Here is a 25984-nt window from a genome sequence, read left to right on the forward strand (position 1 = left end):
AAATCTTTTTATTCCTGTTTGAACATTATAGATTGTGGATTTATAACAGGAGAGATTTACTGGTAATAAACTTCTTTCATTTTTATTGGTACCCAAAGAAGGATTCAAAATTTTTGACAGATACCATATTCCTAAATCTAGCTATGGGAACTGGACAAAGAGAAAAGACTTTCTAAACACCTGCCTGGAAACTCATGTGAAAAGAGGAATCAGGAAATCTATTAATTGTTTCTTCTTGCTGTGTGCCTGGAACATGCTGTTTCTGAGATGCGCACTACAGAGATTGCTCTAATTGATACTAAATTTAATGTGGTTAAGAACTTTAAACATCTATCCTGAAAGTTAGATCCATGCAAGCACATTAGAATCTGACTTTCAGTTTTTAGAGAATCTGTTTCCCCCGCCCTTCCACCTAATTATCTGACCCAGATATTAAGGGCAGGAATGAAAGAGCTAGAGAAGAGTGCATGCATTATTTGAAAGATGTAACTAGACAGTGTTTGGAGCAACTTCCTTGAAAATTAGTTAGTTTACTTCTAACAATGTTTGAGTGTCAATGATGTCTATATTGCTCTGACAATTTTATTCAAGCATTTATCCTTTTAATCATTTAATTAAATTTGTACTCCAAAGTGTAAACTTAACTTTTTTTCAACTGAGATAAATTATTTTTTCTGGGGTAAATTTGTATTTACTTCATAGGCACATCTCACCTGATACACAATAATCTGCCTTTATACAATTTGGGAGTTATTAATACTGATTAAATACTAGCTATACTGTCAACCCTCATTTTCTTAGACTCTGGAATGAAAGGCAAGTGGCCATTTATTGGGATTAGAGTACGATGAAGGAGGGGCTTTGGTGAGAGTATTAAACTCCAGTTGACACAAAGACGGGTCAGCCTCTCTGGAGTTTAGATTTTAGTTCTGACAAAGAGAATCTGGGTGGTGAATAAAGCTAGACCTTAATAAATGAGACTTAAGAGCTACCCTTTTAACAGTCTGCCCCAGTTCTTGATGCAAAGGATTGATAACTTGTGGGTTTGAAAAACAAAACAAAACAAAACAAAAATCTGTCTTTCAATTTGATTTGTTATAACTCCCATTTATGTGGTAAAGGTTAGGGACAAAGTTCATTTTAACAGACTAAAAAAAAAATACTCTGAAACCATCCGAATATTGGATATCAGCATTCATTTTATTGGAGTGAAAAACTCCTGGTTTAGTAACAAGAGTTGAAACATTAGCATCTTTCTATAATAATGAGTTTGTATCACAGACCTCAATGATATATTTATTAATCTTAAATATATTTTCCCTTTTATTGGTTTTATAGGTGTCATTTTCCCTTGCATAGCATGTAATTTTGTTGCTCTTGTTTTAGTATGCTTCCACTTGCATAAAAAAATGGATAAGGCAAGAGGTTTCCATCCAGGAGCTCATAGTCTTTGGCAGGGAAAACAAGTGGAGACCTGTAATTATAATAAAAGATGAATTAATATGTATCACAAGAAAAAATGAAGATACATTCTTTCTGGGGCTTTGAAGGAATAAGAGAGTACATGGACGCTCGGTAAGAATTGTTGGAATAAAGGAATGAATGTGCAAACATGGCAGGAATATCACTTGTAAGGTCTGGAGCAATTGAAACAAAAAACAGTCATGTAGAATCCTGCAAGATTTAAAACATTGTGTAAAATTGTCCCGTTACAGTACTAGGGAGATGGAAAGAAAACAAAAGCCTTGTAGCAGCTTTTTCTGAATAAGGTGGACCTGAAGTGCTAACTCAGATGAACAGCCTGTCTCTGTTGTCGGCCTGGTTTCCCTGTCCAGTGCCAAAGCTGCAAACTTCCCCTGAAATGAAAGCTGATAAGGGCTTCTGAGTCTAGTTAGGTGAGAACAGGCTTGTATCAGTGACAACAACAACAAAAAATCCTTGTGATATTGATGTGGAAGATTGTTATTGAAATATGCTGATTCAGGTTCCTTGGCTCCTGAGTTCTTTCTGTGCCTCTGACATATTTCCACTTGAATTGATTAGTTATCTTTATTATCAACTTTCCACCCTGTGAATTGAGTTAAATATAAATCTATTGAAGAGGATAGTATCAGCAAGGAGAAAGTTTCACAGTTTTCTTGGAGGTATTGCTTAAATTATTTTTGAGTGATATTTTTATTTATACATTTATAATGTACAGATTATTTTCACTTCCATGCTGTTCAGTTTCACAACACTCCAAGTTCGACATTGCTATCCTCATCTTGCTTCTAAGGATGAGGACACTGAAGCTCGCAGGTGAAGTGAGGAGCCTGAGTCTCTAGGCTACTTGGTGGCAGAGTTAGGGCTCTGGTTTTCTGGTCAGTTGTTCATTGTACAATAGCTTTGCAATTCTCTTCCTAATCTGCACTGTTGGAGCCCCTTCCCCTTTCTAATGTTATTCCTCTATTACAGGAGTACAATAATTAAAGAAGTGGCCATTTCGCTTATAAATAGTAGGTTGTAATTTATAACATACAGGGCTTCCATTTTAAGTTTTGTCCTGGAACCTGGTGTTCCATGAAAGTTATCATGGTCTCATTAGGAGATGTGACTCTTCAGACAACGTGCACATTCTTCTTCTCATTGGGTTTTACTAAGCGACTGGCTAACAGAAAACCTGAAAGTTCGCTGAAATGCCTCTGCATAGGGCTTGATTATCCTTCTTATAGTCAATCCCAAGGACTGCCGGTTAGACTGCTATTAGAGGCAAAGTCCCAAATCCAAAGGCGTTCCTCAGAGCCAACTTTCTTGAGAAGGCTAGGAGCTCTGATAAAGCTTACATAAAATAGCTGGAGCTAGAGACACCTTAACTTCCAAGCCACAAGTTACACTAATGACATGGAAAGGAAGAATAAAATAAAAAGCTGGTTGCTCCTTCCTTCATTTTCTAATAAAGCAAAATGTTTGACTTAATTTTTTTCCCTCTGTCAGTAGAGTCAGTTATGCTTATTTTTCTGTGTTTGGCATTATGGTGTCAGAAGTTGATAACTGATGACCAGCTCCAAAATTTAGATAATGGAGATGAAACTGAAATTACCACTCATTGAGCATCAGGCTAAGGACCGCATAAGGCTCTTCACATTATGGTAACTGATTCACACAACAGCTCTGTAAGGGAGGTGATTAACATTCACGTTTTGGAGCTGCAGAGCTATTTACCTCGCTAAGTCTAAAGTCATCTAGCAAATACATAGAGCTATGCTCTTAAATTCAGCAGTGAATGACCCTTGAAAGGAGGGTTACTAGTATCTTGACCTTCACTATTTATATCTGTTGCTCTTATAGCTGTGATTTTTGCCTGTCCAAATTTAAGTGCTTCCCATGCGATAAAAAGAGTAAGGGCAAAGGTGAGCTGGATCTTCCCTTATTTCCCATTGGTATACAGTAAATAAGATCAGGTTTGCTCAGGCTCTCCCTCATTCTGGTTCCCTTGCTTTATGCCCCCCTGGGTGGGGGAATAAATGAACTTCCACTCAGCGTAAGCCTGGTGTCACTCATTATTTAATTTTCTTTGCATTTCTCTGCTCTATCTAACACAAAGTAAGTGTGGGAGGACTGGGGAGCAGTAGTGCTGATAAGGATGGCATCGGGAAAACACGGCAAATGAGTAGGAGCAAATAAATATTTCAGACCAATATGTAAGTCATGTTTATCTTTAGTGTAAAAAAAGATTGTGCCTTTGGCTTGAAAACTGCCTTCCCATTTGTGAGCATACTTAGGATTATGTAAGTGCAGTGCTTTAATAATAAGCCCAACACCTCTCACCCAAAGAATGCAGAGTGCTTTGCAAACAGTAGAACATGCAATACCCCTGTGATCTAGGGGTCTTTTATTTTTATTTTTTAAATGCTCTATTTTATAGACTGGGAAGTCCACTCATGAACCTCTACTGATCTCTCCACGAAATAGATTTAGGACTAAACACTAACTCCCATTTCCTGTCTCCTTAGAAACGGACCACATGGTAAGATCAATCCGATTTCAAAAAAAAAAAAAAAAAAAAAGGCAAGTTTCTCTATAAGAAGGAAAACACAAATTACTTAATAGATATATCTGTATGAAGGGTATATCTTGAAACATTTGTTTTATTAAGATAATAGTCCCTGTTTCCCCCCCAAAAAGGGAAAAGCTAAATCTCTGCTCCACTGATTTCACAACTAGAGTATTTTAACAATTAGAAAAGATTATTCTTTTGCACTTGGCCATTTGTCTTCGCACCAAGAACCTGTGAATTCAGAATGGAAAATATTTTATTTGGAAAGATGCACAAGAAAGAAAGAATTGTTGCGAAGAGTTGTTCAGAATGTATGTATATATTAATTACAGGTAAAAGGAAGAAAACAAACGGGATGTGTGTGCGCATGTAAAACAGATTTTGCAGGTTGAGAGACATGACGATACTTGTAAGGTATGAGAGAGACAAGACCAGAGGCGCCGGGAAGCTTGACTACTGTGGAGTGCTCAGTTGAGACTTGTCTCTGCCCCATGGCCTGCAGCGTTTATGTGGAAATTGGGGACGCTTTTACTCGTTCCAAAGCCTTACCTGATCAGACCTGTCCAGGTTTGAGTTTGGGAAAAAAAGTGTTTGAAGTAAACAGGAAAATTACTCACCTTAATGATGTGTTTTACTGGCACTGACAATGCTTTGATAGTCTGACAGATTCTTTTTTTTAAAGTTTTGGAAAGGAGAGACTCGGGGGGAATTTAATAATCTATTTGGACAACACAGATTCTTATGCTTATTCACTTGCTAGTAAGGCGGGGTTGAGGGGAAAGGGCTTTGTGCCATTCAAATTACGGAATTGTTCCTCCTAATAAAATCTAAATCAGAAATTTTCCATTAGGGCTTTCCACTGAAAACCAACAAAAATACAAGTCCATTTATTCTGGCACTTTTTGTGCACGTGTCTTCTAATTATACTGCCGCTGTTCCCACAGGATGGATTCTTCCTAGTACTTTGGCTGTGGGTTCCCGAATTTGTAGGTTGCTTTCATCTATGATGGTTATTAAGACCATAATCCAACTGGTTTGATGAGAGAGTTTGGTGCACCAAACAGAGCAAGCACACTCTTTTTTCTTTATTTTTTCCCCATCAGAAACACAATTCCTAAATCTCTGCACCTAAATCTCAGCTTAGACTGCAGTCATTTTGGAAGGGAAAATCCTGTACCTGTTGAAACTTTGTTTAAATATAATAAATGGATGTTGATTTTATAAATTTGTTTTTTCTTTTCTTTCTTTTTTTTTTTTTTTTTGGCTAAACTGCTAAAGGGTACACATTTCAAATTTGAGAACTGAGAACTGGATCATGCATTTTTAAATATTTTAGTCTTGATTTTAATAGAGATGCATGGTCTGGTCCCATGAAAGAAATCCTGTAAGACAGAGAACCTGAATTCTTAATTCAATATGTCCCTGATTCCTTGTGACCTTGGTGGAGTCCATTCTTGTGCCCAGTTGTGAATCCAATGCATGTAAAGTTATAGGGTTTGAGAATTAAATTCCTTTGAGCTTTATATTCTCAGAATCTGTACAGCTTATGAAGTTACACATATGGTGACTTGTATTGTCTGAAAAAAATCAAGATAGATGATTAAGTTTGATAAATTTTAATCCCTAAGTCTAACAAACTAAAAGAGTAGGGGGGAGAACAAACTAAAAAGAGATCTTTGATCCCGTTAAAACAAGAGATATTTACTAGCTTTCTCCCCTTGGTCTTCTGAGAATATTTTGAGCATTTTTTAATATTTTGGTTTAAGTCCTAATTGGAAATGAATCAGGTGGCCAGTAAGATAAAGCGAGTGGAAATATCAACTATGGTGTATGTGTACCAGGTCTTTGGTGTCTCAGGTATAATGAGCATAATGAAAGCATTGCGGTACATTCTTACCTCATGCTTAGTCCCCGTTCTGTTAGCAGCCATCTGTCTGAAACCAGAGAAAATCTGGGTTCAGATCATCTTAAGAGGTTCCACAGAAGTGGGTCAGGAAAGATCTGGCTCACTAGTCAGACGTTTCCATCAGCAAGCCTATCTTTGAAGCAAGGGCTCAGAATGAACATGCCTTTGGCCAAAGGGAGAGTGGGTTATTTCCATGAGTATTGCTGTTTCCAAGAGATTTCATTCTTGATTCTGTGCCATTCCACATTCAGGAAAATGGCAATTTTGAAAAAAGAAATACTTTTCACTTGGTTTCCCTGAAATAAATCAAATGTACACGTACAAATTAGAATGTCAAGAATTCTCCTTTTAAGAGTGAATGTTCCTATTTCAGTTGGCGTATGTTATGAAATTGAAATGGAACATGCCTAAAGTGTTGGAGGTTTACAAGAATCACCAGCATTTAATGGTAATTTCCCCTAAGGAAAATGGAATTGTTTAGAAAACCTTCTAGGATTGGGACTAGTAAGCGATTGGAAAGTATACCTCATCTAGGGTTGGACAAACCAAAAAGGTTTTGCCCTGTGACCTGCAGATATGATAACATCAATTAACCAAATCATGCCACTGTTTCTCATCTCACTTTCCCCAGAAACTTCGTCAATGGCTTACTGCTGATTCAGTTTTGACAATCTCTCTCTTACCTCTCCTACGTATTCCTGTTTCCCAGCAAGCCCGCATATCTCTGGTTCAGTTGGTGCGATTGGCTTCATCCCTGCTCATCCCAGCTCTTCACCTTCAGTGTCAGACAGAGGGATCTTTTTAACACACAGCTCAGATGAAGGATCGTTGATGGACCATTGCTGGTGACTGCATACTGACCTCTAAGCATGTCACGCTCTGATCAAAGTGTTCCTTTTTGGCCCAATTTACTACTACTACTACTACTACTAATCCCTTTCTCTTTGTAAAGTGCTCTGTATCTTTCAAAACACACATATATATTATCATTTAATCCTTACAACAAAACTATCAGGTCAGCAGGTATCACTCTCACTTCTCAAATAAAAAGTTATGTAACTTTTCTTGAGATTACACACCAGTTAGATGCATAAGGGAGTGAACTTCTGCCTCTTGGTTCCTCATTGTGTGCTTTGAGTCCAGATACAAACTCTGCTCCACTGCCACAGGGACACTTCACCGTCATAATAAAAAGATGCTTTTTGTTTTGTTTCTTCCACTCCCGTGCCTGCTCTTCTACTATTCCCTCTCTCCCAAATAGCCTTCTCTCCCCTCATTCCTGACTGTCAAAATTTCCTTTGTCCTGAAACAATATTGGCAAAGCGTTACTAATTGTTGAAGATAGGTGATGTGTCTGTAGGATTCAGTAAATTTGAAAATTTAATAAAAATTTACTTATATCTTTCCCAACTAGGGTTGCCAGATTTAGGGGGGAAAAATTCAAGATACCAAGTCAAATATGAATTTCAGATAGCCAACAAAACATTTTTAACATAACTGTACTCCATGTAATATTTGAGATATACTTAGGCTAAAAATGAGTCATTGTTCTTGAAATTAAATGTTAACTAAGTGTGCTGGATTTTATCTGGCCATCCTATTCCCAGCTCAAACAACATCTCTTTCAGCAGAAATGAATTTTTCATCCCTTTTACCAAACTGAGTTCAGCCTTATTAGTGAGGCAACAGAAAAGTTTGCCCATGAGTTTAAGTACAAGCTAAGCTACCACTCTTGTCTCCCATAGCCTCTTATGTCTCTTTTTCTTCCTCCTATCCTCTTTCCCCTCTCTCTTTACTCTTATCCTTCTCCCTTCCCTTCCTCCCTATCTTTTTTTTTTTTTTTTTTTAAAGTACCATATCTCTTTCCTTCTTTTCTTGTCTCTCCTGGTAATGTTTCAGATTTGTTGGCAAGGACAGCTGCTCTTAACAGGTTTGTTTTAATATTTGTCTTGTTTTTGCTACAACATTTTAATAGATATATTCAGTAACTTCACAGTCTAAGACAGTCATGTTGCATTCTTTTCCCCACTGGGGCAAATGAGAATATTAAGTTTGTAAACAATGAAGAAAAAGTGAGCAAGATGAAGCATGTTTCCATCTTAAATGAACTGTTAAGAAATAGGAAGTACCATTATGATAAGCTTTTCAGAAGTGTTGCAAGTAGAGAAAAGGGTTTGCTTAAATTTCCCTCTACTTACCACATCCTAGTCCCTTCCCTCCTTCCCAGCAAACTCAGACACATATTAGTGGCCCACACAGTCTCAAACTACCAGCCATGGAAAGAGATATCTCCAAATTACTTTATTTCTTATGGATTTATTTTGAAAGGGGGAGTTGAGCAAAAGTTTAAGACCTGGCTTGAAGGTATTAAAAAGCAAACCTGATCTAATTTATTAAGTTCCACCTTTCCTTTTTGGCAGTATATCAATAATACTCCTAGAGTCTCAGTATTTCAGCATGTTGACTTACTGTACTAATCTGTAATAAACTCAGCAATTTGCCTCTAAGATGGTGTAGCCTTGAAAGAAATTCATCTTGTCATTGTGCACTTGGGACCTTAGGGACAGCTGTAGTTGAAGGAAACTTAAAGTCCCTTAAACTTTTCACAAATTCATCACAGAGCATTTAAAAGCACCTGGGATATTAAGTGTCATAAAAATACAGTAAGTCAGAGGAGACCAGCATGCCTAGCCTCTGTTTCTGTTTTGAAATCCATTTGCTACTCATATCCCTCACTTTTAAACCCTATTATATCTACACCTGGGCATCCATTTCTCTGAGGTGAAAGGAGTGAAGGATATAAAATATCAGAGTAACAATGATTCTCAACAATTATTGTTGAAGAGATTTAAACCTCTTTGCTAATCTGACTTAGTTCCTGACACAAGGACAGTGCAGTAGGATTACAGTTTAAATATTGTGGGTGAAAGCACAAAGTAGAACCTGTAATGCTTCCCTCACACAGGAAAAAAAAAAAAATAATAAAACAGGATGCATTATGAGGAATGTTAGAAACAGAATGAAGAACCCAGTGATATTGATTTTGGTTATAGTGGTAAAACTGACCTTCCAATTTGCTTTCTTTCTGTCTTTACTTTCTTTTCTTTGTTTCCTGATTCACCCTGAAGCAAAGCTTCCCGTACAATAATATTAGCTAGTACTTGAGTCAAAGGCTAGTCTTTAGAAGTTTGTATAGAAAATAGTTTGTGTCACTAAATTAATTTTGCTGTTCACTGGTCTATCAATAAAGCTCCCCAGTGAAAATAACTACTGAGACTCAACCTGATGATGCAATGATGAGAGCTGTTGTTCATTCACCTCGCTCTTGCTCAGGCCCTGGACTCTGTAAACAAATGTCACATGGTTTCCCTCCCATTTAACCCCCACAACAAGCTCATGGCAGGCAGTGGTGTTATTTCTGTCTTGGAGATGAAAGAACTGAGGTTCAGGCAGTCTTCACCATGCAGCTGAAGTTTTGCAGTGGGTCTGGCCACTTTGTGCCCTGCTGGTCTGAGCTGTTGCCATGCAGACTGAAGCAAGGGCACTACCTTCGAGGGGACCTGCAATTGAACCTGGCCCTGCCACTTAACAGCCGGGGAAGACTGGGCAACTTATTTAAACTTTCTGAGTCTCAGTTCACGTAGCTGGCAAATGAGGGTAATAATAACCTACTTCCAGGTTACTGCAATGGTTATATGGCATAAAGAACTAGGAAGAGTACCTAGACTAAGTCATGTTCAGTAAGTGTTAGCTTTTTAAAAATATGTTTACTTCCAACATGGATCTTATTTTCTTTAGCTGCATCACCCAGCCCCCAGTATTGAGACTATTAGATCATACATAAGGCATGGTGGACACTGTGGCTCATTAAAAAGTGCGGATTCTTAATTTTTCCTTTTCATGCAATAACCCTCAAAACTGTAGGTGTCTATTATACTGTTTGGAACCTGAAATTAGAATCTGTACAATTGTTTTGGTAATGAATTGAGTTACTTTTTCTTCTCAAAAAAAAAAAAAAGTGTTAAACTCTCGATTTTCTCAGTTTGTATGTGTGTGTGTGAGAGAGAGAGAGAGGGAGAGAAATAAATAAACGGGCTATGGTAAGCACACATGATAAGGGTTTGAAGGGCATTTGCTGCAATTTTATAAACTTACATTCTGGTAATGTGATAAAATTTTTCAAAGCTACTCTATACCTTCTGGGACTTCAAAGGCAGAAAGCACTTTGGTATTTATGTTTTGTTTGCGTGTGTGTGTTTTAATTTTATCTTATGTTGCACTTCATAAATATTTATATATATATATATATTGATCTTTCCCAAGTGGTAAGTTTCTGGGGGGTACAGACTTGGTCCCACCTTTTTCCATCCTACCATGCAGTACTGTGACGTGAGCACAGCAAGAACTCCATAAACACACAGGAGACATCTTACAATGTAACATGTGATGTGCATACATGTACACTCATTGCCCTGGATTGGAAGTTAAAAATGAGATTAGGAGATTCACTTCATCTTCTGCCCTTATTTTGTGAACAAACTAGTTTATTTACTTGAGTATCTGAACTTTTATTGACAAAAAGGGATGCAGATGATTTTGTCATGGCATTAGCTAAAAAGTAAATGAATAATGTGCATGAAAATGCGCTATAAGTTGTTAAGGACTGCCCAGAGCGGTGAGTAATGGTGTCATTTATGGGAATCAATAGATGCTATTACCCTTGCTATTGTTTAGACATATCTTCCCACTTGTTGTCCTAAGATTGGCCTACCTAGCCTACCCATAGAAAAAGTATTCCACAGGTTTAAACAAATCACCTTGATTGTAAAAGAGGGCTCACTTTTAGGGCTGTGTATAAATGAAACTCCAAAATAAGCAATGGATCTAAAGAAAGAAAAACAAATATGGTATTGTCTTGCAAAGGGCGCCCAGCATATTACATAGTAATAGGGATATAAGTGCCTCCTGAAAAGAATAGTTTCTAAATGTTTCAGTTCTCTGAAAAGAGTTTTAGAAACCATATACTGTCGTTCCTTTTAAAAGAGAGCAAAAGAATGAGTGTAGAAGTATACACAGTAACTTCAGCTCTAGCATTGGGGTGGGAGGTGGAAGAAGGACAGCCATTAGGAGGGACTCTTCTTCGTTTCAGAGCCATAGTGTAAGTGACTGTCCTGAACCAGGGGAGAGGTCATATTCCTGGTGGGCAGGACTGCTGCCTTTGTGTCTGATGGCTGCCTTCTTGATATGCCAAGGTAGGGGCCATGGAGACAGCAGGGGTGCCAGGGGAGGCATCAGGTTTGGGTCCCAAGAGGAGAGAGAGACCAGGTGTAAGAGCCCAGGGCTTTGCAGGGTGTTGGAAACAGTGAGGTGGAAGGAAGACACTTTCTTTTCCTTAAGGGCGAATGATGGCTGAAAACCTAGAGGATGACCTGGTCAGTCAGATACGCTACTTCCATGGTTAAAGGGAAGCAGATGATTGGCATAGATTGTCTCCTCTTTAGAGTGTGTGTGCCTAGGAAGCTCTCCAACGTGTCCACCAACCCTGCCCCGAGATAACACCTTCTTGGAGAGAAGGACTATAGGAATGTTATATATTGAAAAGGTCAAGGGGATGAAAGCTGGAGTCACAGGTTCTAATCCTTTCTGTCTTATTGCTGACTTCCAGTGTGACCTTTCCTCTGAGTTTGTTCTCTCATTTATATGTTGAGGAATTAGACTAGATATGTCTAGGGGTGTGAGGGAGAAGAGTTCTCTGCCCACCAGGGTTCCTGATAGGATAATTGTATCTTCCTGTATTGCTGTGGAATGTTTAAGTTAATTTTATTGAGGGACGTGGAGCACATGTATGACAGGTAGTCAGGAGAGTTGTACATGTTTAACCAGCACTGAGAAGACAAATTCCCTGACATTCATTCTCATTTCTACCGTTCATTGGAATGTCACTTTAAACATTTGAACCCCCCGTTTTTGCACATGTAAAATAGAAGAGTGATCTCATCCCAGCTTTTTTTTCATAATTGCTGTGACTTCAGGAAACATCCAAAGGAAAGCTAATACTTATTCAGCACCTGCTGTATACCAACCACTCTGACAGATGCCATCCCATGCCTGCTTTGTGAAGGTAACTGTGAATGGTATTACTGGTCAAGGAGGGTTGGCTGGCAATGGTGCTGGCAGAAGACATTAAATAAAAGGTCATTTTACTCTTCTGGAGAGAGAAAATTGAAAAATTACCAATCGAATCTGTCAATTTTTTTTTTCACTTGGCTTTGCAAGTTCATACCCTCAGGCAGCTAGAATGAGGCTGCTGGGCTCCACCCCTACTCTGTCCCAGGGTTGGTGATAACATGCTGTCCCCCAAGCAAGCAGGCTGCAGCTGCCTCCCGGGCTGGTGTCCAGGGCTGACCACCGAGCTGCCTGTGGCCTCCCAGACTGGTCCCAGGGCACATTCCTCCCTGCCAAGGCTTTGTGGTGCAGTCTAAGTGCCCCCCTACACACACACCTGCCAGACCCTGTGGGCTCCTGGCTGGTCTTCATGGTGAGCAGGTAGCAGACAGCCCACCTGCTTGATGTCAACATCTGTGGGTGCGGCCCCGGGAAGAATGTGCCGCTCCCAGCCTCAGCTCAGGTAATTAATCCCCACAACTGACAGGTGGCAACAGGCGGCCCTTTGGCTGGGGCCATCAGGAAAAGTGCTTGGAGGAAGGATTTTTTGTAAAACTATCAAGAGAACAATTCGTACATGTCTGGCACCTAGACAACTGTGGCAGGAAGGGAGACGGGGAGGAGAAGTAAATGCCTTGCCAGACGACTATGGGGCCAATTTGAGGATCTCTTCCTGCCGATCATTATGATAGATCCAGTGGGATATGGTAGCGCAGGACCTGTTTGCAAGCTCACTTTGCAGATTTCCCGTTCCTTTGAAGTAGATACAGTCTTAAGTGCAACACCTTAGTTGTGAATTAGGGAAGTGGAGCCCAAGAGGGGAAATTATTTGCCTAAGCTAATGCAGGAAGTCAGTGGGCAGGTGTAAGACCAGAGCCTTGTCTTCTTGACTTCCCGTCCACGATTCTTTGGGCAATATTTTCTGTCCTGTTATACAGATGCAGAATAGAAATGAGGTGATAAAACTGTGGTCTAGTCCCATTATTTAGCTCTTGAATGATATTTTGGTTTTCCACTTGGCCTTTTAAAGTTGACTTCTCAAAAGAACACCCTCATTCCACTCCCAAGCCATATACATGCATTCATTCTCTCAGTTAGTTTTTGGTATTTAGGTACACCATCCATCATAGCCGTCATAAACACTAACCTGAAATTTGTTTAGAATATATTTGCTTAATTAAAATTTTTGACATGAGTACTTTTTAATAATTTTTTAAGAAAGAAACCTCTTTTCCCAGAAGTAAAATTCATGTTTCTCAAGTGGATTTATTTGTAGAGGACAAGTCTGGGATATAGTATTTAATTAGCTCATACAATTATATGTGATAAGATTAGTCAATATACTTCAAGAAGATGACACTGAAGCTGTATCTAGGTCTTTCTAGCTTAAACTCATTTTGCATGTTACTGATTTGGATATATAATTAATTTCCCAAAGCCTCTTGATCAAAAATTATGTTTTGATCCTTATGTTTTTTTACTTTCAAGTACCTTATTTCTTCCTCTATTAGACTCTCCCACCAAGTCTGTTGCCAGAACCTTGTTCTCTCTGAATAATCCATTTGCTTTGTCTGTTTTTTTTTTAATACTAATTTCAATTATCAATTTCATTACCCTTTTGCCCTTATAAAAGGCAAAACTTTTTAAAAACTTTTTAACAAAAGTTTTCTAAAACTTTTTAACTTGGCAGTTCCCAAGAATACAGTTTAGAAAAGAAAAAGAAAAAGATAAGTCACTGAATATTTTAGGATAGCACTGTCTAAATTAAGACTGGCTTTGGACTTAACAGCTACACTGGGATGAATCGAGTCATGACAGCTTTTGGGCTTGCTTTCTCTCTCTTTTTTTTTCCTTCCTGTCAAATATTTTAGGTTATTTGAGGTGCACAGACCTCACTTTTCGCCTCTTGGATTCTTTGAACTATTTGAAAATAAGAAACATAAATTAGAAGTGCGCCTAGCATTTCCTATTAATAAATTGTGGTTGTCTTTTAAATTATTTGTAAATCTCACTATTTATATTTTATTTTAATCAACCCAAATTCATGCAGAAGACCAAAGATATCATTGATATATTTAAGCCTTAATCTACCTTTTATTAAGTCCCAGTCATCCTCAGTGTAGGTAATTTGCCCTAAGTGTTAGTGGGCCACAACTGCATCTGGTTTTATAAACCGAGGTTAGTTTTGTGGGATAATGGTCAATAGGTCATAATGTACATAGTATTATATTAGAAAAAATTTAAAACATTCCCCTTTAGCATTTATGCATGCCAGATGTGGATTTGTATGGAAGCTCACATGGTAGTATCAGGATGGCTTTGACATTGCTCTATATAGTTGCTCCCCTTGATAATGGATTGAGTCGTGAGGTGGTTACATAATTATTGATTTATTTACTTTATGGAATTTTATTTTATCCATATACTTGGATATTTGTGGGTCAAGGTAGCCTTGTGATACGATATTTGCATAAGATATAAGGCTGTTTTCTTCTGGGAGAGGTTAATAAAGTAAAGTTTTGAGTTTTTGAAAATTTATTGAGATGATATTGGCTAATAGGATGATACAGGTTTCAAGTGTACTTTTCTATGATACAGGATTGGTACATTGCACGGTGTGACCACCATCCAAAGTCAAAACATCTTCCATCACCATATATTAGCCCCCCGTTTGCCCCTCACCCCCTTTCCTCTGGTAACCACCACACTGTTGTCTGTCTGTTTGCTTGATGAAGTGGAGAAGGAATGTCTTTGTTGCACCTTTAGGAAAGGGAGCTGTTGAAAAATTATGCAGGTGTGTGCTGATATTAGCTGGCATCTCTGTGCATTGTGATACTGAATTACCAGTCTGGCAGCCAAGAGCATGTAATACAGTATGTCTACTGAGGCAGGTGGTGACGGTGAGGTTGTAGTTACTGGAATGCTTTTTCCCCCCTTCTCTTTGCAACATATTATTAGTAAAGGAGCTGAATTTACTCTTGTTTTCCAAAATCCCCTGGAATTATTTCATTTGAACATGATATTTGTCTTTGAGCATCTCACTCAATATGTCAAATTCCCTTCCCTCCCTCCCTCCCAAAACAAAACAAAACAAAACTTAGGCAAAGCTTGCTTTTCCATTTTTTCAGGGATATTGTATAGCAAGTGTTTAGTCTGTGTGTTAGTTTTGAGGCATTTCTGTTCCATGCCACTGTAGCAATATTTTGTTTGTATGGATGTTTAACACTGTGTAAGAGGAAATTTTCTTAAAGCCCAACCAAAATAAAAATGGGTCTTCATTCTTGCTCATAGGCTATTGCTTCCTAAGAATAAACATACTACTGATATTCGTACATATACATGAGCACACACATTGATTCCTATACTTTTTATGTATTTCTGATAAAAAATATGAATGGAAGTCAACACCGTCTTTCACATTCTTTTTAAAGAGTTTACCTTGTCAATGTGAACCTGGTGACTGGGCTCTAAATAATTTGCATCATTTCATAAAATATTCAAAATAGAAGAAACATTGTAGATTAATTAATATAGCTCCCTCATTTTCTCCCTTTGAATAACTAACTCAAGGTTTCAGATCGTGTGAGTTGCCTGAAATTTCTTAGTGAGGGTTAGAAATCTCTCACTTCTTTTGGGAGGTCAATTACTTCCATCTTTAGAACTGAATCGTTCACATATGCTTTTAAAAAACCTGTCACAGTATTTAATTTTCTAACTTTACATTAAGATTTGTCTAATTTAAAGAGAAACAAGTTCAGGTGCTGTCTTACCTTATGTACAGGGATTAGCACAGCTCACTGACAATTTATCAAGCCTAGGACCTGAAGGAGTAAAATTGGCTCTTAAAACAATTGGTGGGCATTTCATGTTATTCCTGTATTCAAGATCCCATTATGAGAATATAGTCACAATTTAGGAAAGAAAATTTTAACTCTTAGACAAATTTATTTGCCAAATTGAAAAGGTTGTGGTATTGAGTCAAAGAACACATTCCAATATCCTTGTAATCCTGTAGGAAATTGGTGATCATATTTATTTTTTAGATGCTTCTGTTTTATACTTGTGTTTCTGATCATATTGTATATTCATGTAATTCATTCTGGTGGCAAATATACCAGTTCCACTTTGGTCCCATACTATGAGCATTAAGACTACGTGATATGTGGGGAAGAACAGCAGTCTGTGGGTCAAGATGGTCCTTGTTGCTGAGTGTTTTTGAGCAAATCTTGTCTCATTTCTGGTACTTGGATTCTTCCTGTGTAACTGAAGTGGCTGAACCAAATGATCTCTAAGCTTTTCCTGGTCTAACTTTCTAAGAAAAGCTTAGCAATGTTCTCTCGAACTAAAAATGTCTTGAAACAGGTGACTCAGCAATAGAAACATAAAATCAAGTCCTTGGTTTAAAATATCAGTTTGGTTTTCTGTAGAAACTCAGTCACTAGAGTGTTATGTACTTGAAAAAGTATTAGCTTTCCAGAAGAAAGGAAATCTGACTTCATTTCCACAATGCCTAAGTGTAGTTGTGTAACCTTCAGAAATGGTTTTTCAGGGATGCTTTCCTGACTCTTCAAACTAAGTAGAGCCCCGCATTTTGGCATGTCTTCCTCTACCTTTTCTTCAGAACATATATCACAATTTTAGAAATAATTTATTTAATGTCAGTATTTTCTTTAAACCAATTCCCTTAGGGTAAGAAATACTGCTCGTTTCCCAGGATCCAGGACAGAACCTGGCATGAGGCAGAGGCTCACTAAATAGTTGTTGAATTAGTGAACCAATTTCATTTCTGTAAGCCTAAATTTTATATCTGACAACTAAGGGGAGAAGAAAGTTTGGACAATACATGCTATAAGCTTCCTTCTGGGTTCTAATATCTGATTTCTAGGTTCCCTCTCTTCTAAAATATTAAGTTTGCAACAGTTTTACAGGCTAATGCTGCTTGTGCTAAATTCATTCATTAACATTTTTAATTACAAATTATTTCAAGTATATAAAACACGGTAAGTAAATTTAGACACCTTAGTGTCTACCAAATGTTAAACAAATTCCATATTGCTTTAAATATTTTCTTTAAATAGAATATTATAGATAAAGCAGAGAGTCTTCATTCTATCTCATTCCCCTGTTGCCTTCTATTAAAATAAGTGAAATATATCTATGTGTAAGAACATGAATAAATCTTGAAAACATAGGAAGAACAAATAGTGGATTACTAAGATTAAGTTTTGAGCAGTATAATTCAAGTTTTAAAGACACAAAATGATAGTACATGTACTTGTGGGTTTATGTATGTGTATTGTAAGTATATAGAAGCAGATAAATCAAATTCATTAATTTTTAAAACAAATCTAATAACATGGTTTAGAACTTAGTGATTACTAGCAGATCAATATGAACTGTATGATTCATTGTAAATGGTTAATATTCAAACTTCAGCAGACTAATTATTATCTGGCAACAACCACTTCCTGATGAAGTTGAAATAATGTTTTCACAATGCTCCCAAAATTACTTAAGCTACATTAAACACTTTATGTGAAAAATCTTAGAAATATGAGGCTTCAGTAATTATCCATAATATGTGGTTTTTATGTTGCTCTCTTCAGTTGACTAAGGCTTCTGATACCTGTAATTTTGTCCTCCATTCTAAGAGATGTATACTGTATATTATAATTTTTTTTCTATTTTATGTTTGCAAGAGGTAAAGTGACTGCATAAAAGCCCTAGGGAATAAATAGAGGAGACAGAATTTAAATCTTGACTTTTGACCTCTAGTCCAGTAAAGTTGCTTACTGTTGTTGGTGTTGGCTAAGAGTCCTTTTCCAGTGCTCTTGGCTTTAAGAACTAAGTCCTTTCCTCTTTCACAACAAAATTGGCCTATTAATTCCAGTGCTGCCTCATGTTATTTTATTTTCTTTGTCCAGAAGTAAAACTAATTATCCTTTCCTTTTTCTACCTGTGAAAGAGTCCATTGACTAAGTCAGGTGCCAGTTAGCTGTTGAATATTGGGAGCCCTGTATTAACACTTAACTCTCATTCATTCTGTTTTGATTTTAGAAAAGGGATAAGCAAATAACATATTATTTGTATAAGCATCTTTTTTTCCTGATTAGTAAGAGTGTTTGGTTTTTTTTGGTGCTTCCTTGCATATCTTTCAAGATGAAAACTAGTAGACTGACTTTTAGTGAATCTAAAATATTTCTTTCATCTCTTCACATTTTCATTCATTCTGTCGCCTTAGGTTAGGCCTTCTCCATTTCTTGCCTAAACTGTTCCCAATAAGTCTCTTTCTTCCTACTTTGTTCCAGCCTTCTTCTTGCCAGCTTTGTTTTACTTACTACATAGAACTGATTAAGGTATTTCCCCTGCTTTAGAATCCTCAGTAACCCTCTTTTGCTTGCTGGTAGACTCCACCTGCCTTTTGTAGCATCTAAGGCTCCCCAGAGTCTGGTGACTGCTTCCTAGCTTAGACTCATTGCTTTTGGCTCTCTTCCTCCTTTTCCCAGCCCACCAGTATTTCAACAATAACTAGCATCTCCTTGCTTATGCTTATGATGTTCTCTCTTCATGGAAAGCCTGCTTGCTGCCTCTTGACTTTCCCTTCTTCCCATTCTTGGGTGCACCATCTAGTTGCGTAATATCTTGTCTTTTACACCTATTTTAAATATCACAATCTCTGTGAAACCTTTCTTCTTCACTTTAGTGGAACACATTTACTTTTCTCTTTCTCTTTTATCTCCAACAAGTCCTTCAGTAAATCTGGTTAAAATATATCCAGAAACCAGCTGCTTCTCACCAACTCAACTGCTAGTCTATGCCTCTCTCATTTTTTACTTGGAGTATTTGCAGTAGCTCCTTTACTGGTCTCCCTGCTTCTGTCTTGGAATCTTAAAGTCTGTTCTGTTCTTTACATAACAGCCAGAGTCTTATTAAAATGAAATTAAACCATTTCACCTTCTCAAACCTCTCCCAGTGGCTTTCTATCTCACATCAAGGAAGGCTCAAGTCCTTAATCCTGCCATATGAGGCCTTGCATGATCTGTCCCCCATATTCTCTCTGGTTTCTGATCTTATCCCCCATCAGTATAGCCTTGCTCACTTTTCTCCAGTGACACTGCCCTCCATGACAGGCACACTTACCCCAGGACCTTAGGACTTGCTGTCTCCAGTAATTGGAACATTATTTTCCCAGTGAGTATATGGATTGTTCCAGCATTTCCTTCATGGTTTTTTTAAATATTAACTTATCAAAAAATCCTTCCCTGACAATCCTAGATAAAATAATATGCTCCTGAACTCCCCAGCTCCTGGCTTTTAACTCTCTCTTTTAAATGCACATTAACTTTCTTTTCTTTATAGCATTTATCACCATCTGGCATCATATTTGTTTATTGTAGAATGTTAACACCTTCAGAGCACTGACTTTGCTTTTGTTCATTGCTGAATGTCTGAATCTAAAACTGAGTTTGAATAAAGTACTCGCTTAATAAGTACCAAATTTATTAACTAGTAGTTAATTGCTTTATCTTGTGTAATCCCATAACACTTCTTACATACCTCCATTGTACCCAGTGTATTTGTTTAGTTTATAATTTATTATGCGTCTAAACTGTGAGCAACTTGAGGGTAAGGACTATTTTTTTTCTTTCAATTTATGTTTCAAAGGCTATCATACACAGTGAGAATACATAAGTTCCTGCATTCCTGCATTCCAGGTTTTTAAAAATCTTATTTCTCTCTGTTCCAAATATGGAACAGAGTACCTGATACCATGTAGTATGTATTCATTAAATGTTTATTCAATAATTATTGAATGATGTACATACATATGGGGATATAAATATGTTGAATTCTAGTTTATGATGGCAACTGATTTTCGGATTCTAATGTAGTCACTCATAACTTTCCACTAAAATATTATGAATTCCAGAAAAAAAAAGCCTATCTAAATTGGACTCTCAAGTTATCAGCAGAATCCTATAGTAATTTTATTACTTAAAAGGTTTATGGAACTGAATTGAAATATGTCAAAGAGACATAGATGATAAAAATATTAGCTCTGGCTATCTTTTGCTATATTCATAGAAAACTACTGAAGCAAATTAAGAGCCTATATTTTTTAAAAAGGAAAAAAAACTAAGTATAAGGGAGCATATTTTAAATGAACTGAAGAAAGCAAAAGCATGCTAACAACTGGAAAAGATGTTCAAAAGATTGCTTCAGTACAAAACAATAAAACTATAAAGCTGAAGAAGAAAATAATGTCTTGAGCAGCAGAGGGCAACAGGGAATGTAGAGGAGATGTGGAGGACATTTCAAATGCAAAAAAAAAAAAGAAGAATGAAAGAGTAGGGAGTATGAAAGATTTAAACAAATGCTTCAAAAAAGAATAGCAAATTAGCACATACAAAAAATATAAATATATTGTTTTATTATATAAAAGTATAATTATAAATATATATAAAATAATATGAAAAGATGCTCAACATCATTAATCATCTGGGAAATGCTAATTTGAACTGCAAGGAGAACCACTACATACCTGCTGGAATGGCATTAAAGCTGTCAATACCAAGTGCTGGCAAAGACATGAAACCCTCTACCAGCAATGTAAAACAGTTTGGCAAATTCTTATAAAGTTAGGCATACAGTTACCCCACAATCACACCTCTAGGTCCTTATCCAGAAAAATTTAAAACATATATCCTCACTAAGATTTGTAGATGAATGTTCATAATAGTTTCATTCATAGTACATACAAACTGGAAATAATTAGTGAATTATAAGGAATTCTACTAAATAATAATATGGCATATATGGAATATGCTAAGTGAAGGAAGCCTGACCCCATAAGATTATATACTGTGTTACTCCATTTTTATGAAATTCTAAAAGGGTAAATGCACAGTGAGAGAAAGCAGGTATTTGATTGCTCAGGAAAGGGTTGTGGAGAGGAATAACTCCCAAGGGGCACAAGATAATTTTGATGGGGGGGCGGAGGTGAGGGAGAGGGTGGAAAACGTCTGTATCTTCATTGTGGTAGTAGTTCACAGGTGTGTGCAGTTGTCTAAAGTCACCAACTTGTACACTCAAAAACGGATGTACTTTATGGCAAATGAAACCTTAAGGCTGACTAAAACAAAATAAAGGATACACACTCAAAAGAAGAAACTGGGCATTAGAATTAAAGAATCCCAAATCAACGTTGGGAGCATTTTAAAGATGAATGTTAAAAACCCCAGAGAGAAAGAGAGAGGCATTAAAATAAGCCAGAGCTGTTCCAATTTGCAGTCTCTGCTGAATTACTAAGGTATTTAAAAATCTTGGCATATATCAGATTCCCACTTTTTGTGATCTTGCAGAAGCCTGGAAAATTAATGAAGACGATAGTGGCTATTTGGTAGGGAATAAGGAAGCAGGCAAGTCTAAGGAATTATAAATATACTATAGGCCAGGGAGACTGAATTTAGTACTGGAAAAATATTAAACATCTTCACAGAACCAATTAACAAGCAGTAAAGCTAATACAGTGGCAGAAGCTTGGCTTTGTAAAGAATTATCCATGCCAGACCACTTCAACCTGTCTAGTAACTGACTGGCAGGCCTGGTAGCTTAACCAGAAGCAATAATCCAAATGTCTTTTGGTTCTGGTCCGCTATTTAGATGTAGTCAATATAAAACCCTCATCACTGAAATTGGAAAATATGGTCTACAGTACCAGATCATTGTTAGCTGAGAAATGATAGCTAAATTGTCCTGGCATGGTGTGGAGAACAGAGGAAACACATGAATGCCCCAGACAGGGAAAAGCATGTTCGAATTGTGGATGGTAGATGTATGGTATGTTTGAGGTATTCAGAGGTTTGTGTGTGTAGAGCATGGGGTAAAAAGTGTGTGGGTTTGGTGGGGAAAGGGGAAAGAATGAAAGAGATGGGGCCAGAATGTAAAGGCCCTAATAAACCATGCAAAAGAGCAGAACCTCCCTTGTGACTTCCCTAGCATTGTAATAGAGGTCCCAGCAGACAGCTGGTAATGTTAGGAGGGTTCAAGGTGGCTTCCAGGGTTTTTTAACCTCTAGCAGTTACTGCCTCTCCCTGCAATTAAATGAGCAAAAAGTATGATACTGAGAAATAAAGAATTATTGATGTTAGACAATTTTTGAATTCCATTTTAATGTTAAAGAAGATTGTATACCTTTAAGTTGAGTTTTTAAAAAATAGCTGTGTTTTGGGGAATTAGAAAAATGTGTAGGTACAAAAATTTGCACCCTTAAGTCTAGAGAATAGAGAGATGAGGGACTGTTACCTGACAAGGACAGACCCTTTACACTGGTTGCTAACCAGCTCTTCTCTATGACCTCAGACAAGGATTCTCTATGCCTTAATTTTCTAATCTGTAAAGTGGGTCTAAAATACTGATCCATTATCTGTTATCTGCAATTCTGAAATCCAAAGAGCTCTGAAAACCAATGTTGGTTTTGTTTTAATTCCATAAGTTTGTGCCAAACTCATTTGGTGGTAAAATCCAGCCTGAATTTAAGGCTTTATAGTCTTTTCCCAGATGATATGCATATTCATGAATTTGGCAGAAATGTTAAGGTTTGGTTATGTGGCATTGCCCTAAATCCTGCTGAAGCTGTTTATAACATATGCAATATAAACTTCACCCCCTTTCTAAAATCTAAACAATTCTGAATTCCAAAACATCTGGCCCCAGGGTTTTCAGATAAGAGATCATATACCTATAATACCTTCCTCAAAGGGTTATGTGAAGATTAAATTTCTCACAAGAGAATTCAGAAAATGGAGAAGCTGTTCTTATTTATTATTATTTAAGCTCAAAATTTAGATTCCCTTCTCCCATCCCTGAGGACAAGTGAGGATTAACACCTGATGAGGCCTAAATTTATTCTTAGTAATCTGTACTTTAGTCTGTCAAGTTTGATATATAGTATATCAATTATTGAAGTGGAATGTTTCTCTTAACTGTCCTCCTCTAAACACTTATCATTCTTTTTTTTTTTTTTTCCAATCTACATACTTGGATGGATGCCTTATTTGCCTTCAGGTGTTAGCTGACAGACTTGCTTTTCAGCCATCTTTCCTAAGGTGCATCTTATGAAACTCATGGTTAGATTACAAATAAAAATACATCTTATTTTCTTGGAATTCTCAGTAAAAGTGCATTTTTAATACATCCTAAGACAATGTCTTTGTTTTTAAAGCAATTGGTTAAAAACACTAGAGGAAAAATATCCACCTAGATTTCAATCAGTGCTTCCCAAGCACAATTTTATTTCTCTGGCTGATTTTTTTTGGCATACTTCCTATTTCTTCAAGCTATCTAAAACCCTTTCATTGCATTTAATCCTTAACCTGCAGGCATGGAGAACTGATTATGCAATATACTTTTAATACTAGGAAGTTTTTAACTGAAAATTTCATATGCTGAAATACTTGGGATACAAAGAAGGATTATTTAAATACATATTGTATTTCATAGAGGAGGAGATAAAGCACTTTTAAATGTGCTTTCTGCCTTTAGTTAGTGTTGGGCTGGAACATATAAATAATGACACTCTGCCCCTTTGGTTCCTGTTTCCCCATGTCTTTCCCCTGGAAGGATGTTGTTCCCACTTATGATTACAACTTGTGCGCGTGTGTGTGTGTTTACCCTTGTTTGGGTAAGTGTTACTAGGTGCTCCACTCTTGGCTGGCAATTCTAGTGCCTGGGTGGTTTCACTCCAGCATCAGAGAGAGTAGAATTGCAGTGATGGGGGACTGACCCAGTGAACAGGGGTGTTAAGGATTAATACAGTGTAGGGACTGGAATGGAGACTTTCTGTACCGGTTCAGAGGTGGAAAGAGAAAGCAACACAGGATAGGACTCCCCCCTTCTTTTTTTTTTTTTCCTAATCAGTTCTAGGTCTCATGCTTTCTCCATCCTATTTTGCCAATTCTATAACCAACCAAACACCAAATAACCAACCACTGAAATTCCTCTCCCTGCAGAAGGAAGTGTGGTCAGGAAAGGTTCCACTCACTTGTGGATGAAAAAGTCTCCATCTTGATCCTTTTCTGCCATGATTTACTGTGTTGCATTTAAGCCTGTTCTTTTTTTTTTTTTTTCTTCCATGCAGATCAATTGGCCGCTTCCAGATTTTGTATTCTCTTAGGCTGTGTTATTAGAAGATAAGGGTGGCAGTTCAGTGATGCTTCTGCTTTGCTGTTTTCTAGCTACTTAACTTTGGGTAAAACCTCCTCACTCTCTGCCAGACATTTCATCTTAAAAATGTTTTCCATAAATCCGAATTCCCGTGAGTCTTTCTAGAGTGTTGTAAGGGCAGGATTTATTATAATCTGTTTAATATCATTCAATTCATGTAAACATTATTTTTCCATTTAGTTTCTGGTTCACTGTAAAGCTGCTCATGGCATCAATCATTTAAACCCCTCCGAGGTCCATTTCCTTCATCCTAAAGAGAGGAACTAATGCTATAAGTGTGTTTTGAAAAATGTGAAACCTTTTTAATAAACATCGGATTTTATTTAAAGTAGAAAAATTATTAGTCTGATTAATGAATGTAACTCTGTTAAGATTGCTCACTGTCATGTATATAGTAGCCAATGGTAAACATGTAGCTATAAAAGCTGTGAAAGGTGGACATACTTCCCTTGCTCTGATTTGGGGTGTAACGATATCTTCTCTTGGTTCTCTCCTTCATCATCCGCCCCTCTCTAAGCAGTATTCCACTGAACTGAAGAAACTCTACTGCCAAATTGCCAAGACGTGCCCCATCCAGATCAAGGTGATGACCCCACCTCCTCAGGGCGCTGTCATCCGCGCCATGCCCGTCTACAAGAAAGCTGAGCATGTGACCGAGGTGGTGAAACGGTGCCCCAACCATGAGCTGAGCCGTGAATTCAATGAGGGTAAGGAGGAGAGGATTCTGTGGCTATACAACTAAACTCCTGGAAAATAGAGGTGCTGTGAAGACTTTCTGTTTGGAGCCCCCTTACCTGGTTCCAGCCTCTGCAATCTGATGGCAGCTCAGTCTACCTCTTATGGCTGAGAGAGTGTCTGAGACTAATGATCAATACATTTGTGGCTTTCACAGTGACTCATACTGATTGAACTATTTAATTAATGTTCGTAATGACTGGATAGCCTGGACCTGCCTCTCTTTTTCCTATTAGAGGTGTAAGGAGAAAAATGTGGCATTTGGTCATTTGGCTTATTCAGTGCAGGCCAGAGAATCCAGCTTTTGTGCCTTTCCCAGAGGGATTGTCAAGGTCTGACCAATTGAGAGCGAGAAGGGTAATAGGAAGGAGCATAAAAGGTGAACAATATGAAAAAATGGAAAAGTGAGAGAGAAGAAAAATAAGAGAAGACGTATAATAGGCAAGAGGAGTAAATAGAAATCTGCAATGTAAGCCAGGGAAGGGGACAGTAAAGTGTAGGACTGGGCGTCAAGGAACAGATACCTTGTGGCCACCTTTAAGGTCTGTTGCCTGTGTTCGGAGCCACAAATCCAACAGTTGCTTTACAGGAGAGCTCAGTGTTTCCAAGGGTTCCCTGAGGTTTTATATTCTAAGGAAGGTTTTATATTCTGAGAAGGAAGTCTAAGAACCGAAAAAAGTGGAAAGGAGGGATGGGAGAATGTAAAGGATTCATCAAAGAGTGATGAGGGTGCAGGCGGGTCGGGAGTTAGGACACTTTCTATAGGAAATACATTTAAAATGGGAAGATTAATTGGTAGCTAGAGTGTATCAATGTAGCGAATATAAGAGATGGTAGAGAAAAATTAATGCAAGAAGAAAAAGAGAGGATAAAAATTTCAAATGAGAAAAATGAGGTTTAAATGCTTCTACTTTAAC

The 25984-nt window shown here is 37.5% G+C and overlaps 1 protein-coding gene across 4 annotated transcripts in view; it reads left to right on the top strand.

The window, feature by feature from the left end:
* Nucleotides 1-25984, top strand: part of TP63 (tumor protein p63) — a 219811-nt gene that overhangs the window by 165024 nt on the left and 28803 nt on the right. For all 4 annotated transcript variants that reach the window (XM_054585117.1, XM_054585118.1, XM_054585119.1 and 1 more), the window contains exon 5: nt 24853-25039. In XM_054585117.1, coding sequence (XP_054441092.1) covers nt 24853-25039 — 187 coding nt within the window. The remainder of the gene's footprint in view (nt 1-24852; nt 25040-25984) is intronic.

The sequence above is a fragment of the Pteronotus mesoamericanus genome, unplaced genomic scaffold, assembly GCF_021234165.1.
Source record: "Pteronotus mesoamericanus isolate MK-2021 breed Mesoamerican mustached bat unplaced genomic scaffold, CSHL_Meso_final contig_82, whole genome shotgun sequence".
NCBI classification, from domain to species: Eukaryota; Metazoa; Chordata; class Mammalia; order Chiroptera; family Mormoopidae; genus Pteronotus; species Pteronotus mesoamericanus.